Here is a 17,622-nt window from a genome sequence, read left to right on the forward strand (position 1 = left end):
GTCTGTACTTTTTTCTATTAATAGAACAAATCTTCTTATTACTTTTATTTGAATAAAATTCTGGCTTTTGTGTGATTTTTTTTTGGGGGGGGCATTCACAGTCAGCACACTCATGAATTAACCTTGCAAAATATCATCCAAAATGTGAGAATAACTCCTGTAAACTACTATGTCTCCCAGAGAGCATTAACTACAGAAACACCTAAGTTTAGAAACTGTGAAGGCTCTTAGTTAAACTGTAAAATATTTGGCATACCTTTAACTGATCAATCAATAATTACCGTCATGAATTTTACACAAAAAGCAAAAACACTGACACACTGCAGTTGGTGCTTGGATAGTGGAAAGTGCCCAGTCAGCTTAATCTTTTACTAAATGTGATTAAGATCATTTGACTGTCACTGGCGCTACAGAGTACCACTCTGCTAACTTCTTTTAGCTTTTAGTTGAACAGCTTTATCCATTAAAATTGATTGCTTCAAACACAGGAAATAGGAATGAGTGAGTAAATAGAGCTTTGCTGAAGCTTTCTTACCAGCTAAGTGGAGGGCAGTTTGGTTTTTACATGCTGTGTTTTTTTAAATTGAAATATTTGCCATTACTTTACAAAATTGACATTTATTTAACAAAAAGTGAAATTTTGGTCTCAGGTACAAGAGGTCTAACAGTCGTGGAGATGAAACCAGAAGTCACAGAGTCAAATCAGTTTGTTTATTAAACACAATCAACTTTTTAATACATGATAACATTGTAATGAGCTTTAGCTGCTCTGTCAAAAACAGACTGGTGCTGTGAGCTTCTATTGTCTTGAAACCCAACATTCAATCTCGGATAGCGGAGAAAAATAAACACACATCTGTACCTGCTGAAAATGTCTGGGCCTTCACTCCGGCTTCAGGAGGCCAAAGAATCCCTTTAATTCTTAGGAGTCATTAAAATCCAAGTATAAAACTGACTGCAATGTAGAAGGTGGCGGTGAAATACATTGTCACATCATTGCTGTGCTATTTAAAAGGTGGCATCCTTAAAACACTGATTGTCAGTAGAACTGAAGCACGATCCCCCGGAGCAACGAGCGCGTCAATGCAGCGTCAGAGATACCAGCGCTGGGAACAGAATGAGAGATAAGGCGACAACCATCTGAGATTAGCAGCAAAATAAGGTCTTAAGGCAAACAATGTCAGTTGAACATCACTGAAACCTTTCCAGCTGACGCAGCACAAAGAACCCCTCCAAGACTTTAATACAACACAAAACTTCTGCATACTTCTGTTCCCAAAAACCAAACGAGACCGCCATCAGCGTTTGTAACTTTTACAAACTGCAACCAGACAAAGATGTCCTTTATCAGGATGACAAGCCTTCACCCAGATAATCTTTCACACCGTTAAAAGAACAAACAGTGAAAAGAGATTAATGAAAACAGAGGAAAAATTAACAGAGTTCAGATATTAAAACATCTCTACAGTCGACCAATGAAAACCTGTAAAGAATTAAATTTTTTCTATCCGTGTTTTCTGTAAGAAGTCATTTTTGTTAGTTTTCTCAAAAGTATTGAAGTATATTTAAACATCTAGTTAACTTTTCAGCAAAATATCCGTGAACTTTAGTTGAACAGTATCAACAGTATGGCATCATCTATATAACGTGAGCAGAATCGAGATCAGCAACTTGAAACTAAATGCTGCAATTGTTTAGCAGAGCCGACCAGAAGATCCAAATCATTCTACGTGAGAGCCGAAAATCAGACTTCTGACGCCCAAAATCTACTTTACATCTGAAATGACTTGTCACATAACTCAGTTCTACGAATCAATAGACTGAAGAAATGCTTTGGATTAGAAGATAAAGCTACATAAACACATATTTACAGCCCCCATGCATCTCACTGCCTACAATATCAAAGCACACTGAAAAAATAAACAAAGAAATGTCCACTGAATAACTTACTGAGGACACATCTGGAGGCAGTTTATTGGGACAGAATAATTCTATAGTTTGGCAATAAAGACTTCCAGAATATACTATATGTTCATCTTGAGTAGAAAAAGTTCAGTTTACTGCATCTGTTAAATTTTTCTGAAATAATTTCACGTCAGGACTAAACTAAATATATATCCAGTGAAACAAGCACTGTAGTTTTGTCTGAAACAAACAAGTGTTACTCAGGATTACAGACACATACTGTAAAGTGCAACATGAGAATCACTTATCCAAGCTGAACATGCTTGTATGTCTAAGAACATGATGACACAGTCTATAAACGTAGAGTTAATATGGACGCTATTCCATTTGTCTAAACCTTAAGCCTGCTTTAATCACATTTACTTTCAGTTTTTTTTTAAGACAGAATTTTGTTTTAAGGGCCATGATTAAAATGATGATGAAAATAAATCTCAATTTCTTCTAGTTGTATCCAGCCAATTAGACATTTACATCAGAAGTAAATGGACCTTTTTCTGTTGCTATTCATTGCATTGACAACAATTTTCATTAAAAATGGGGTATTGGTATTTTTCAGCAAAAAGTATTTCTAATGTAAAAAATTTAAAACACAGATTTTGGAAAGAGAAGTTGTTGTTTTTTCTGTGAAAAACAAAAATGACAATTTGTTCCCACTTACTTTGGATATCTTTATTCCCACAAAGTTTTGATTGCACCGCACAATTTCCTGCTTTCTGTGATCGTACCGGACGCCTAATTACTCCACATATGACTCTCTAACACAACACAGGTAATGAAGGAAAGACGGATATGGGAGGCAAGCAGGAGGTTATTCTTCCTCATTAGTTTCAAATTAGGGATGTCAGATTGTAACCCACAAGTTATATATACAGTAAATGTATATACATCTACAAATTCTTCTAATTTCAAAAACAAAGCTTTTAAATAAAGCTGCTAAAAACAATTATTGAATTGTTCAAGTGCGCATAAAGTCATTTTCCTCTTTAATAGTCTTCTAACATCAATCGTACCAATATCAAAAGTCAAAATAATCTTTTCTTTGCTAATTTGAAATTTAAGTTTTCCACTCAGCTGGTTGGTAAAACATGACTCCAGTGATAGTTTCAGACGTATTTGGCATTGTGACTGCTAGGGAACACCTGTAGTGTTTCTTTTTTTTTTTTTAAAGCAATATATGCAGCACTTCTGAAAAAGATTTCCTAACGAGAGCATCTCAAGATCAAATAAAACAGACAAGGTTTACCTATTTAGTTCTTATTCTTTTAAACAAACTAACAAATACTGACATCATGTGTCATTGTGGAAGTTTCTGGTCTAACAAACAAAGACTTTAATGGGGAGATTAAGGAAAATTAATAACTTTTAAAACAATTGAGAAACTCCTTAAGATCTTCTTGGTGCTGTTTCAGTTTTAATGAGACTTCATCCACTAAACAAATTTTGTATAAAGCTTCACTGTGCTTTAAGTCTTTTGTGACTCTTCTATGTACATTGTGCCTGTTTATGTCACATGCAGTTTATCACTGCATTTCCATCACGTTCATTAATAAATTCCAAGCAGCTTGGCACTGTCTATTTAGTTGTTTTATGTTTTCACACAACAAGGGTATAAATCTGTCTTTTGACTATTTCACATGTTGGTTCCCCAAACGAGGGGGGAAAAAAAACAATGAAACACCCTGAAACCAAAGACTTTGTCATTTCTGTATTTGTGTCTTCCTGTCCTTCCCAGCAGAGGGCAGTGTCGATCTGCGATGAAACTCAGTACAGTTGGACAGTAACTGGGGGGGGGGGGGTGTCGCTGAACGTGTCCATGAAATACTCTTCCGGACTTTTACAGTTTCAGCTTTTAGTTGTTCATCTGCAGGTCCTAATGACAAAACTTTGTTTCACATCCTCTGACATCCTTTTATCGCTCGTGATCAGCCACGGATTCCAGATAAAGTTTTCCTACTCAACACAAAGTCTGGTGGGTCCTTATTAAGACTGAAAATCGTTGTGGGTGTACTGAAGCAGTCGGATCACCGTCTGTAGAAGTGGCGACTCTTGCACTTTCCATCTTTTGTGCATGTGTCTTTAAATTCAAAAGGCAAAAACTTCTGAACGACCTGAAAGTTTTCTCTCAGGATTGAATCATTTACTCGACTCGAATTCCTTCATTCTTAAGCACACGCTGTCCCTTAGTCATCCACCTTATCCAAACAATATTGAAACAGAGCGAGAGTGAGTCACGTTTCACGTCATCCATGTTTCTCTGTTGATGTGTGGTTTTGAGGTAAAGTACGAAACCGTCTAGTCCCCATGTTATTACTGCACTACAGTTCTACGAGGTTTCTCCCCAGCTGTCAAATTTATACCTCCTCCATCACCTCCATGACGATTGTCCTAGGTCCAGTCAGGATCAGGTTGCTGACCGTCCGGTAGTCGTGGCAGAGGACGTTCAGTCCGTTCACCGACACCACGAAATGACACACCTGCAAAGAGATGGACAGATAGGGGCTTGATGCTTTGGCTGTAGGGCTCTCAACTTTCACCACAATCACACAAGTTATGAAAAGAGACGCAAGAATGGATCAAGAAGTATACAAAGACATAAAATGAGGTGGGAGATAAAGGAATATTTTTAGTATCAACTATAAGAGGTGGGAAAAGTCCATTGCTCCTTTGTTTCAGAGCTATATTTTACATGGGGGCTCTGAAACTGTCAATCCAAGATGATTACAGCTGCAAACAGCACTTTGCTCCTGCAGCGACACCCTGCAAGCATGAAGAAGGGAAGTGTTTTACTCTAAAAGTCTTTGAAAATGTATTGATAGATCAGTTTCCTTGATTATAGAGACATTCTGTGCTTTCATGCTGTCATCATTTATGAACTGTGTGCTGCACTTTTCCACATCTCTCTCACATAAATCTTAAAAGCACAGTAAACAATCTGGAGCTGCAATAAGCAATCTATCAAATCACAAAATTAATCCAGAACAGTTTTAATTCATCAATTGTTTGTCATTTCTCTAGCATCGCTGTACACGTAAACATTTTCTGGTCCCACTTTCTCAGATTAAATGAGGATTAAATGGGTTTTTTTGCTGAATATGATAGTAACATGAATCTTTTGGGGTTTGTGATTTTGGTTAAATAAAACAATCTAAATAAATCACTCAGGGCAGTGGAAAATTATAATTTCAAATATAATTATATATATTTTATAGAGATATTATTAATCGAGAAAATAATTGTCTGGCTAATCAACGCCACTACAATCTATTAAACATTTTAGGGCTGTTAAAATCTGAATATTGTTGCTGGATTGTATTGATTTGATTTTTTTGAGAGAACTTGAGCTATACGAGATTAAATCTAGTTACTAGTCACAGTGCATCTATCAAAGCCGGACAAATATACAGATTAACAGCAGCCATCTTTCTCAGAATCACATTTTCAAAGTTTTAGTTTGTATTTAAACCTCATAGATGAGTATTCCTTTAAAAAAAAAATCACAGTGCAGCTAACAATGTCCAGTAACGTAACACAGGTGTAAGTGACTACGGTCTAAGCTCCAACAGTAAACATCTAATTAACCTCAGGTACATCATGACACACTCCCTGTCACGTCTGAACCCTGACTCCCTTATCGTTATTTAACCACTGCTCCAACTCTGCAGCTCCAGATAAAAAAATAAAAAATTAAAAAAAGAGAGATCTTGACTTTTGGCTACTGTTCTTGCAACATGATGCTGCATTTTTCTTTTCTTTTTTTAAGCTATTACAGTGGCACACTTGCACACACACTCACAATCACATTCAGACTCCTTATTCATTGGCTCTAAAAATTTCCAAAAGCTCTGCAATATGTAAAGAAGTATAATACATGTAAGAGGGAACAAAAGTACATTGTTCTGATATTTACTTCGCCTATAAATCAACAAAGGTGCAGACAACTGAGTGATGATGGAGGAAAAACTTTTAAAGTATGTGAGTATGCATACAGAATCATCTTGCAGGGAGCAGCTTTTTAAACCCGGCCTGTTCCTTACACAAACTGAAGTTACTCAGAAACACAAATACATGCAAACAGTGGGTTATATTTCAGATTATTTTTACCGCAATTGCAAATAAATGTTTTTCCATCACTCCTAAATATTTTAGTGAAGGAAAACTTAAAATAGGCAGAGGAAATAAGGGGAAAGAGAGATTAAGAGTGGTACAAGGAAAGAGACAGACAAACAAAATCCAGACTACTAATCCTGCACTGCAGAGGAATTTCAGACTCACTTTAATCCAAACCTTTTCAGTCTATAACACACTTCATGAAAAGTCAAAGTACTTTCCTTCATGTTGTTCTGGACACACAGTCTTTTTCTTAAATTCTATTTATTTCTCTCTCTGTTCCACCTTCCCTTTCAACCTCTTTCACTCTCCTCCAACACCTCCCCCTCTTTCTCTCCCACTGATGCTTCTCTTCTTTCAGGCTCTGGGGTTGTTAGGCTTGGCTGAGGCCCAGCTGGACTGAATGGCTTCTTGCACTGAGATGGTTAAAATCACTCTCACACAACGAAAAGCAAAGAAACACAAAGAGGCAAGAAGAGAGGATGTACAGGGAGAATAAACAACACGTGTAAAGAGGCCATGTGGAGATATTCAACCTACAGCTATGTTCAATACAAGGTTAACCATTCTTTACAAAAACGAGGTGAAAGGTGACCCGAGGTCATGTTTGACTTTATGTCCCTCCAGAGAAACAAAACTGTACAGTATGTACAGATTATATGCAGACAGTGTGTCAGTATATGCTGAATATACAGTTATAAGTATGAAGCCTGAGCCAGGACAAGGTTAGTTTAGCTTAGCATGAAGATTAGAGGCAGAGGTAATCAGGTAGCCTGGCCAATACAAGGTAAAACGTAGTATATGGCTGAACCATGTATGAAACCCCACACAACTTTAAATTTGAAATGATGGCATTTTATGTGTCCTCAAAGTGTTGACAAAAATAGAAAACCGGATTTATTTGGTGCACTTCTACTCTTAAAAGAGAGTAAGTTAAATTTTGTATCACCGCACAGGCTCAGTCAAGACGAGAGAAGCCACAATATGTAAAATACTAATGCATTAATATTAAAAATACACTCTCTATGATGAACTTTTGACAGTATCCATGTGAGAATTCAGACTACAGAAAAGACTTTAAACCTGACCATCCAACAACCAAACCAATGATTATTAATCAGGTGTCATGATCACCCTCAAACTGAATGGAAAAATGAACGTTGACGTAGCATTAATTTGGCCTGATTCTAAAATCAGTCCGGGAAATACGAGTGTTTTCTAACTAACTAAAAGAATATATAAAATGATTGGTAAAAAAAATAACAGTTGTTGACCGTTTTCCAGAGAATTACATGGATGATTTCTTGGGAAGGAGCAGTGACTTTCAGGGGTAGACTGGTTGTCTGACAACCTCACAATGAAAACAAGATTCCACGAGAGTTGGAACAAGTGAATTAGAGCTTTTCCCAAAATGTCAAACTATTCCTTTAAAATAGAGTCACGCTGTAAGATCTTTTATTGCCTTTCTCAACTGGTCATAACTGTGTGTCTTCAGCAGCAAGATATACTACATCTCAAACATTTCATGTATTACTCGATAATTAGATGTCTTAGGGTATTTGGAGATTACTACCTGCTACAATTCCTGATTCATCAAAATGTTCAATTTAAGGGTTCAAAAGTTGTAAATTGAGACTCCTTATAACCATATGGTACAAATAAGACACCAGAACACACTGTTCTGTACACACACATACTTAATGGTGTGGACACAAACAGCACAGCCCAGGAAGCACAAATGGACCCAAAGCGAGACAAATAGACACCCGGCTCTACCTGCTGCGTTAAAAGTGCATTAGAAGCTGCTCTAAGAGCGATGTATTGCACAGTTACATAAGTGCTCTGGTCCATTATGGTCAGGACAATGCTGATGTGTGTCTGTGTGTGATGGAAAAGGACAGACAGCGTTTAAGAGGATGTGTATATGATGAGAAAAGAGCCCGGTGGTGCTTTTTACTACCTCCAATCTGAGTTCAGTCAGAGTACATTTCTCCTTTGGCCTTTTGCCTGGACTGTAGTGCCAACACATCACAGCATGGCAACCCCTCTCAAGGATTGTGTTCCTGCCTCATTATTACGAAACAATAAAACTACTTGGGTGAGGTGGAAGGGGAGTAGTCCACCAGGAAATGCAAGGAGTGTAATTAACTCCTCACTGTGGCACACCCTGCTGTGCACTAATAATCTTATCTACACTGATGATAGGATTCAAATCAGGCACTATATCCAACATGATATTCTGGTTTTGGCTTGGTTCTTATAAACTTTACTCAGTACATTAACAATCATGTTATATCCTCACAGTGCACATGTAAGTCAATCAGTTTGTTTGAGTTCAAAAGAACAAATCACAAGCAAAGACATAAAAACACACATTTTATGAGCATGGACACCTTTATGACAAACTTGAACCATGATACGTGTTTCCATGGTAATAAACGGTAACCAGCAGTAACCAAAGCAGAAATGATATAATTTCCACTGTTCGTTTCCTCTTCCACTGGTAACACTTAAGCTCCTCTACATCTGTCTCCTTCCTCTTCTTCTACACACTTCAGCTCGTGTTTTCTTCTCTCCAATATCCCTCCTTTCCTCTACTAGATTTAAATTTAGCTGCCATTACGAGAGAACGGCAGCAGTTCTGCAGTAATTTCCTGATTTAATCCAAACATTACATAAAACCCTGTAACCTCAGTTTTGGAGAAAAACCTAAAATACTGTGAGACACTTTAAAAAGACTACATTAAGCCAGTTTTCTCAGCACCTGCAGAAATGTTCTCACCATATCATTTAAAATGGCCTCACAATGTACAAGATTTCCAGATTTTTTTTCAAAAGTTGTTTTCATAACATTTTCAACCTGGAGTTCAAATTATGTTCTTAATATTATATCATCTCTACTCAGTTTCTGCTCCAAGTAACATGATTCTCTGCTTCTTTTTCTAGCTCCCACTGCTTCTTTCATTCAGCCGTCCTCTCCTCCCCTCACCTCCCTCTCCATGTTGTGGTTAAAGTGCTCTGCATTCCCAGGATTCCTTGCTGCCACAGCTGTGGCAGCAGAGCCACCATTACCCCGTTTTCTTTTTCCCTCCACAACATTTTTTTCTGTGCGTAAAGCTCCTCTTTACTCCTCACCCTCCTCCTCATGCCAGGCTGAAGCTACAGGGAGTATCCCTGACCTGAACCCTTCTTTCTATTCTTTTTAAATTCCTCTCTTCCATTCTTCTCCTCTTAAACAGCTTACAAATGTAAAGGAAGAGTCCTCTCTAAATAAATAAAAACATCAAGGTTGAAATCACTACTGGTAAAGTGCAGAGATGCCAACATCAGGTTTCAGGCTATCAGAATTAAATAAAGTCTCCCCTCTCCACTCATCATATTGCATTGTAGGTCAACAGTCATGGAGGGAGTAATTACATCACATAAAAATGTCTTCAATAGTGATGCATCCAACAGACTGTATGCAAGTCACTTTTCATTCAGGTAAAACTGCAATACCTTATTATCCATTGTTTGGAAGCAGGCGGACATGTTTCTGAAATGTAGGTAACTGTTTGGTAAAGGAGAAGACAGGTTGAAAGAGTCAACCTGTAATTTGTTTTCATTTTAAATGTTTCATACGCATATCCCAATCTGAAGCTCTTTGCATGCTGCGTTGTCTTTTGCATCCACACAAAGAAGCAGGATTTCTGCTTCACTCTACCTCTGTAACTCTGTTGTATCCTCTGTGCTTACCTAATCTATGTAACTGCTGTTTCCCTCTTACCAACCATCAAGATAACATCAATCTACTTACACTACATGTGCTGACATGTACCCTTATTTCTTTTGTTTATCTCTCGCCTTCATAGATTGACAGATAGACGAAGCCCACCGGGCTTCACAGCGCTTTCAGGATTCCGTGCATCTCTCTCAGTCTTACCTTCATACCAGCAGCAGCTGCTGGTCCACCAGGGTCCACAGCCTGGATGTGACAAGGTTTGCTGCCTCGCACCACAAAGCCCCAGCCCACAGCATCTCCCATAATCTGAGGAACAACAGCAACAGATGAAATGTTGATATAATATCACGCTGCTTTTAATCACATGCTTAGGATTTGAAGCGGTGGACCTTTGTGCTTACAATCATGTCATATGCAATACTTATTTGGCACCATGTGTTGATCACACTCATCTGAGTGTGTGTGTGTGTGTGTGTGTGTGTGTGTGTGTGTGTGTGTGTGTGTGTGTGTGTGTGTGTGTGTGTGTGTGTGTGTGTGTGTGTGTGTGTGTGTGTGTGTGTGTGTGTGTGTGTGTGTGTGTGTGTGTGTGTGTGTGTGTGTGTGTGTGTGTGTGTGTGTGTGTGTGTGTGTGTGTGTGTGTGTGTGTGTGTGTGTGTGTGTGTGTGTGTGTGTGTGTGTGTGTGTGTGTGTGTGTGTGTGTGTGTGTGTGTGTGTGTGTGTGTGTGTGTGTGTGTGTGTGTGTGTGTGTGTGTGTGTGTGTGTGTGTGTGTGTGTGTGTGTGTGTGTGTGTGTGTGTGTGTGTGTGTGTGTGTGTGTGTGTGTGTGTGTGTGTGTGTGTGTGTGTGTGTGTGTGTGTGTGTCCCCTACAGTGAATGTCTTCTTTATAAAAGGTCCTCCTGGTGTCTGCAGCTCCTCTGGACTCACTTGTCTTTTCAGGACTGTTAAGAAAAACACACCAACATAACACAAAACGTTACTTGCTACCATGACAAGATGCCACTTCTGTGTGTGTAGAAATTGTGAATGATGGTCACATGCTAACAAGGTCTAGAGGCACACTGCTTCCTGAAACAGTATAGCTTTCCTTCCCCTCCTCTAACTTCCCTTAACCATTACACCCTTCGACATGACTCTACACACACACTAACTGGACTTTTGTGTCACGAAAACAATTTCAAATTCTTTATGACAAATGACTGAAAATTTGAAAACTAGAGAGCTGCGGGTGAGATGTCTGAAGAGAGCTTGAGTTTAGAAGTTACATTGAAGAAGATATTTTTATGCTTTTTAGATTTCTATCTTATTTGTTCAATGCATTCTTATCATTCAACCTGCCTTTTGATTACTTAATTCCTGTTTGTTCTGTTCTTTCTCCTTAAAAGTGAGGACCTTTGTTAATTAATTTATGACTGATTAACTTTCTGGCTTGAGGTTTGATGATTGCAATGTTGTTTATGATTTGAATTAATTAATTAATTAAAACAGCAGTATGTAATGGCCATAAGGGACGATTTCACCAGATATTATGGTGAACATGTGCTTCTTTAGGACAATTTCAAATTAGTTTACAGTATGTTGATCAATGGGTAAGTGTACTAGTGGAAAACAGGCTTGTGCACATGTGCAGTTCCACAAAGTTTGAGCAGTAATTGAGATTTGATGAAACAAAAATGTACACTGCATATTTCAGCCTGAGTGTGCACACAGAATTTATAATTCAACAGCTGTAAGATGAAACATAAAGAGAACATGTACAACAGAACAAAATCTTTAAATGCTAAAATCAATTGCAAACCTGAGAGAACGTTCCTCGTAAAGCCTGCGACCTGTGTGTACTGTGCAATATTTGTGTATTTGACAAATCACATGTGACCTGTGTAGCGCTTCATTTTAATCTGATTAAGAGGAAGGAAAGTGAGCCAGAGTTTTTATCTTCTTAATTTAGACATTTTCATAATCTCTCTGGAATCCTGATCTCATCAGATATACAGTGCACAACAACTTATTTTTACTACTACATTTATCTGTTGTTTCCGGCTCATATCAGAAGCCAAAAACGTTTCTTTTAATCTTTCTCACTTCATGAAAGCATAAAACAAATTATATCACACACAAGCTCATCTTCTTTGTCTCATCTGTATTATCGACTGTGAATGTCTTATATTTTTGGACTCTGCATCTTCTTATCATGCCATCCGTACAATTACTAATGTTAAAGCACAGGGGAAATACCCTCACTGTCTGTGTGTGTGTGTGTGTGCCTTCCTTTTCCTGTTCATTGTGTATCGTGTGTGTCACTGCCCATGTTGAGTGGTTCCTCTCGTACAAAGAGACTTCTGTCAAGGACTTTAATTGGATTCGACACATCTAAGGAAACCGCACAGTAGTGAAGACACAAAGCAGAAAACGTACACACACACACACACAAGGCTTGAACGGGGCACTCATTCATTCAAGTCGGCTCTCGGAAGTTAAAGCAGTCCATCTCCAAATGATATACATGCTTATGACGCTGTTTGCAGTACATGCGTGTATACATGAGGTCATTTAGGTCTTCTGCATTTGTCAGTTACAAGTCCACAAAAAGAAAAAAGTCAAGCCAATTCACAGTTTTTGATGGAATGAATGGCAGAAGGTGGTTTAAGTCATTTGCCATCGGTCTGTCAGTATGTACACAAAACATCGATCAATTAACTTCCAGTTCAGAACCATGCCCAGTTATCCCAATTAGTTATGAGGAGGCTGGAGGAGATCTGTATGCATTGGTTTCTATTGTCTATTGCAGATTTTATGTAACGACTAATTATAAAAAATGAACTGAACATAACAGCTTTAGAAAAGCCGACACTTGAACTCAGAAAAGGTACCTGAAAACAACTTTTTATATCTCTCGAATTACATTTAAGAGCTGCACAGCTCTTCATAAAGCACACTCTGAATCCATGTTATCCTACCAGATTTCGGGTTAAAGAGGACAGGTGGACTGCTGCTGAGCGTCGGACTGCTGCTGTAATAGCCGCTGCTGCCACAGCTGCTGCTCATACTGCTCCGACGAACTCCGACCACCACCTTTATCTCTTTGGTGGGACTAACTGAGACAGATAGACACACAAACTGAGATGTTAGATGACAAGAGAGCCAGCAGAACGAGAAGGAGCCAGAGGGGGAAACAGCAGTGTATAGACTAGAATTCATTTTCACAGTTTATTAATTTAGCTTCTCTACCTGGAGGTCGATGTGCACACCAGTACAGCACCACAAAGACTCTTTCACATCATTAATATTCAAAATAACAGCTCATTAAAATACACATATGTTAGAATAAACTAGGTAATTTATTTTAAAAGAGTGGTAGAGAAACATCAATACCTCCAGTAGTAGCATATATATATATATATATATATATAAAAAAAGATCTCTAATTATATATCTAAAACAAAAGCTGCCTATAGACAAAGAAACAGATTCTGCATCAAGCATTTAAAATCTGTTCTATATTATGAATTACAGCAGAAATTTAAAACCCTTGTCCAACTAGTTTACAATCACACTGCAAATCATTCTGTGGAAATTGTGTGATTAATAACATTAAGAACATAACTAGATGACTTGACAACTTATTTTTGAGATGTGATGAAACTCATGCTTCTGCCTAGCAACACAAACAGGACTGCTCTGTTATCTTTATATGGCAGACACCACCAAGGCCGTCAGTTATTGTGTGTATTTGGGTATGCGTGTCAACTGAAGATAAGGCAAAGGGGATAAATATGTCACAGAATCCAATAACCAGGGACAATATTTAAACTTTATAATAAGACGCCTGCTTCGATAAACATGTGAGCAGGTCGCCACAATGATGGTTTTACCATCACAACTTTCCAGATCCCATAATACCATCCTCATCTCAGAAGGAGCAGGAATCCGCAAATGTTTGGCAATTATATTTACAATATTTGCTTGAAAGATTACTGGAAGGAAGATGATTATTTTTTGTTGGATAGAGTACTTGGCTCATTGTCCGCTCATTGTCCGCTCATTGTCACGCGTCCGTCAATTTAAACCTGATAGATAATTAACAAGCTTTGTTAATTATCTATCAGGTTTAAATTGACGGACGCGTAACCTCAGCTTTTTTTTAGAGAACATAAAGTGTGATATGGTTCGGTGTCTACCTGAGAGGAAGCTGGTGTTGCCTCCGTCTGAGTTTTGTTTGCGGAGACAGAAGGGGCTGTCGTGGCTCTCAGGGATGCTGCGGCCACGCTCATGAAGGAGTTCGATCAATCGCCGCCGTCGCCGGAAGTTCATCCTGAACTGGAAGAGGAGCGGCCCGTCGACAAAGTGATGCTTGTTGGTGACTAACAAAGACAAATGGATGAGAAGACAATAAGATTTGTTACAGAGAGATAGAAATAAGGAGGAAGGAAGAAAAAAGCAGAAGCTTTGAAGTGATGTAATCTTTGTGAATTTTATCCCTTTATCGTGGGACAGCATTTAATGCCTCACCCCAAGTCATAAATATTTTAACAATGATTTCATCAAGCTGAGATCGCCTATCTGAACAAACACAAACAGAGCGTATCGACCCCAGCCAAACTCGTTATCAGTACAATTTTATTTGAATGAATAATAAGCTTGTCAAGGTGAAATTAAATCATATGCACCTGTCAGTTCACTGTTAAAGCTTTGATTCTATTCTAGTTTTAGATCTTAAAAAGTAAAAAACATGTATTTAAACTGGAAGATAGAAAATGTAAACTCCTTGGTGGAAAAAAAGATTTGTCTCTTCCTCTTGTTTGCATTGTGGCTCCGGAAAGTCTCTTGTCAAATAGGCTCCGAAAACGTCTCTTATGCTGTCCGTCTTATTTGCAAGTGATTCCTTTTTTTTTTACTTTCCGCATCTAATTGACGACTCCCTTGTGTCCTTATCTTGTGACCTACAACCAACTCGGTATTACCATACGAAAGCAGATACAAAGGGAATGGGAGTGACTGTCAACTGTTTGTCACACTGTATAAAAGCTGCCCTACAGAGGAGTGACGTTAAGCAATGCTGGACACCTCTCTTTGAGGGTGCATGTAGTTGCTCCTTCTTGCAAGAATAAATGTCCGATGTGTTTGATTTTGAACAAAGCCTCTTGAGTAATTTTTCCAACACTCCTAAACACACAAGACACACAGTTCACGCAATCCTACAGTTTTGAGAAGATAATTTTGTCATTTTTATCTATTGCACATTTTAAGTTTTTGCTAACCTCCTTTTATGGTTCTTGTAGTGTTAAGCATTTTATATAACCCTTCTTTCCAACCAAACACATCAGCAATCTGCTTAAAAACCCAGTTTCCTGTTTCTGGTTCTGAAAGTTAAGTATGTAAACTGTTCAAATAGGATTATTTCCATCAGAGGCTGTGCTGTAATGTCATCTCTAAAATGATTAATCAGACCGATCTGTAGAGGAGACTCCCACCCAAACTAAAAGAATCCATCAAGTGTTGGGCTCTTTAGTGTTTCTTGACCCTTATTTGCCCTTTAAAGCAGCAGTTCCTCTCAGACTACATATAAACCTCCTTCAACAACATGAAATGCTCTTATAGACGTTTTAATTTTGACTCCTGTCTCATTTACTGCATTGCTGACGGATTTAAAGCATTATATAATGTGTAGCCACATTCAAGTCATTTTTTTAAACAGCTCATTTTTACCACAAGAGATGAATCTTACTCATCGCCATACACACAAATAAAAACAATTTAAAAATACATAGCAAGATTATGTAAGGAAAAAGTTCAAATGATCAGGGGTTAAAGGCAGTTGTCCATCTAGTGCATATTATGTTATGAAAACAATTAAGTTTATTCCCCACTGTATTTTATTATTTGATTTAGGAGCAGCATAACGAGTAACAAACAATGGGTTTATGGTTAGTTTACATGCCATTTTGTTGCTGCGAGGCGACTCTCAACCCAACAAAGTCCACGTCTTTTGTATGAGAAAATGAAAAACAAAAAGAAAGTGCTATGGTCCAGCCTTTAGCACATGTTCCACTCCTCCTCACATTCATAAAGTGAAGTGTAATGCTGGTATCTCTCTGATACGGGGCGATCTTGTGTCAGTTATTGTAAATATTTACTGTGTGAAATCATGTCCAGTGTGATCACAGCCTGCTGCCAGTCTATTACCTTTGGCACAGAGATACAGCTACTCTACTCTGACCGCTTCATTTGTACATAACCTGCAACTTTTACTCATTACAGACACCGCTATGGCTGTTTTAACAACAAAAAAAAAAAAACAGCCTCCAGTGTGTCCCACAGTTAACACACTGGCCAGACAAACACAATGTGGATCCATCTAGACCTTCTATACGTCATATGTATGAATGAACGGTTTGAGACCGACCCTCTGACCCGCATAACAGGAATGCAGACCAGCTGGTCATCTCGTTCTCTTTTTATGAAGTGTTTCGAAGAGGAAGTGAGGGCCTGTAAAAACATAGAAAACTAAATAATTTGTACTTACTGTAACACAAGGGCATGAAACAATATACAGAGTGTAAAGTCCACATGTCATGTAAGTAACACTAGCACAGTTATTTCCACTACAGGATGTCTCTGAGGCCGGCAGGGAGCAGATCATGCTCTGAATTACGTTAACAAGGTGAAGTGACAACACACACAGCGCTGCCGCTGTGTCTGTGTGTGTGTGTGTGTGTGTGTGTGTGTGTGTGTGTGTGTGTGTGTGTGTGTGTGTGTGTGTGTGTGTGTGTGTGTGTGTGTGTGTGTGTGTGTGTGTGTGTGTGTGTGTGTGTGGTAGCATCACATTCCTCTGCCTTGGAGATGCTCAGCCCTACCACAGCTCTTGAGAGATGGGAGATAGGAAGTGAGTGAGAGGAGAAAGAGGGGGCAGATGGACCCACTGTGAGATGAAAGGCATTCAGGCACACGGAGATAAGCAGGCGCAGAAATAATAAATAACTTCATCACATGATAAACCATCTCTCCATCATTCATCAGTCGTTCCTTATTCTCTACTGTCAGGAAACATTTTCTCTCTGTTTAAATCTATTTATATATGACAAAATCGTGGCAGCAATTACGTGACATTATTATGATTTCTTTGCTCCTCGTAGCTATCTACAGTCTGCAATCCACTCTAAAGTACTTCAGCATGTCGACCCCCCGCTATGTTGAAGACGATACTGCGCATGTTCAATGCCTCAATTTACAGCCAAGCGCCACATGTATCCTCATCGTGCAACACGCACATCAACAAACCGGTGACACCGGCATAATTTGTTGAAATGAAAACGAAAGCCTCTTGCGCCGAGGCCGTGTTTCTTCTCCGCATTAACACACAGGCTAATCTAATCCAAGACTCGGGTGTAAAGCAGAAACATCCGAATCAAATACATTTTTTATGTCACGCGTTGAACCCACAGAAGCACAATGTGGCTCCAGGGCTATGTTTAACAAACTGCCAAACGTGAATGGTGCCGGACGCACCGCACAACGGGAGTATTACAACTAATGTACGACACATCCCGCAGGCAAACGCGTCTACGGTTAGTTAGTCAAAGAAGTTTTGAAAACTAGCTTTAAAACCTTACCAGGCCAGAAGAAGACAACAACTGCATGCTCCATCAGTACAGCTGGTCAAAGATTTCACACAGCTGGTGCTCACCATGACCTTGATTGGATTGACTTAAGGAGGGATATCAAACACACCTGGAGAGAACATGTTTGATTACGCTGCACACGAAGAACAGGCATTCACGCTCTGCTAAAAAAAAACATTTGGCTTGTCAATTACGCTAAAACTCCACAATAAA

General features: G+C 38.7%; 1 protein-coding gene across 2 annotated transcripts in view; it reads right to left on the bottom strand.

Annotated features, from left to right (window-relative positions):
* Positions 1 to 697: 697 nt before the first annotated feature.
* Positions 698 to 17,622, bottom strand: part of deptor (DEP domain containing MTOR-interacting protein) — a 35,684-nt gene continuing 18,759 nt past the window's right edge. For both annotated transcript variants that reach the window (XM_069693248.1, XM_069693247.1), the window contains exons 6-11: positions 13,969 to 14,151; positions 12,748 to 12,885; positions 10,661 to 10,731; positions 9,995 to 10,099; positions 4,323 to 4,439; positions 698 to 1,106 (exon numbers count right to left, since the gene is read on the bottom strand). In XM_069693248.1, coding sequence (XP_069549349.1) covers positions 1,092 to 1,106; positions 4,323 to 4,439; positions 9,995 to 10,099; positions 10,661 to 10,731; positions 12,748 to 12,885; positions 13,969 to 14,151 — 629 coding nt within the window. In that variant the 3' untranslated portion in view covers positions 698 to 1,091. The remainder of the gene's footprint in view (positions 1,107 to 4,322; positions 4,440 to 9,994; positions 10,100 to 10,660; positions 10,732 to 12,747; positions 12,886 to 13,968; positions 14,152 to 17,622) is intronic.

This window comes from Brachyistius frenatus, unplaced genomic scaffold (assembly GCF_029030835.1).
Source record: "Brachyistius frenatus isolate BFR_SWC_R1_liver_20210118 unplaced genomic scaffold, ASM2903083v1 Contig_14, whole genome shotgun sequence".
NCBI lineage: Eukaryota > Metazoa > Chordata > Actinopteri > Embiotocidae > Brachyistius > Brachyistius frenatus.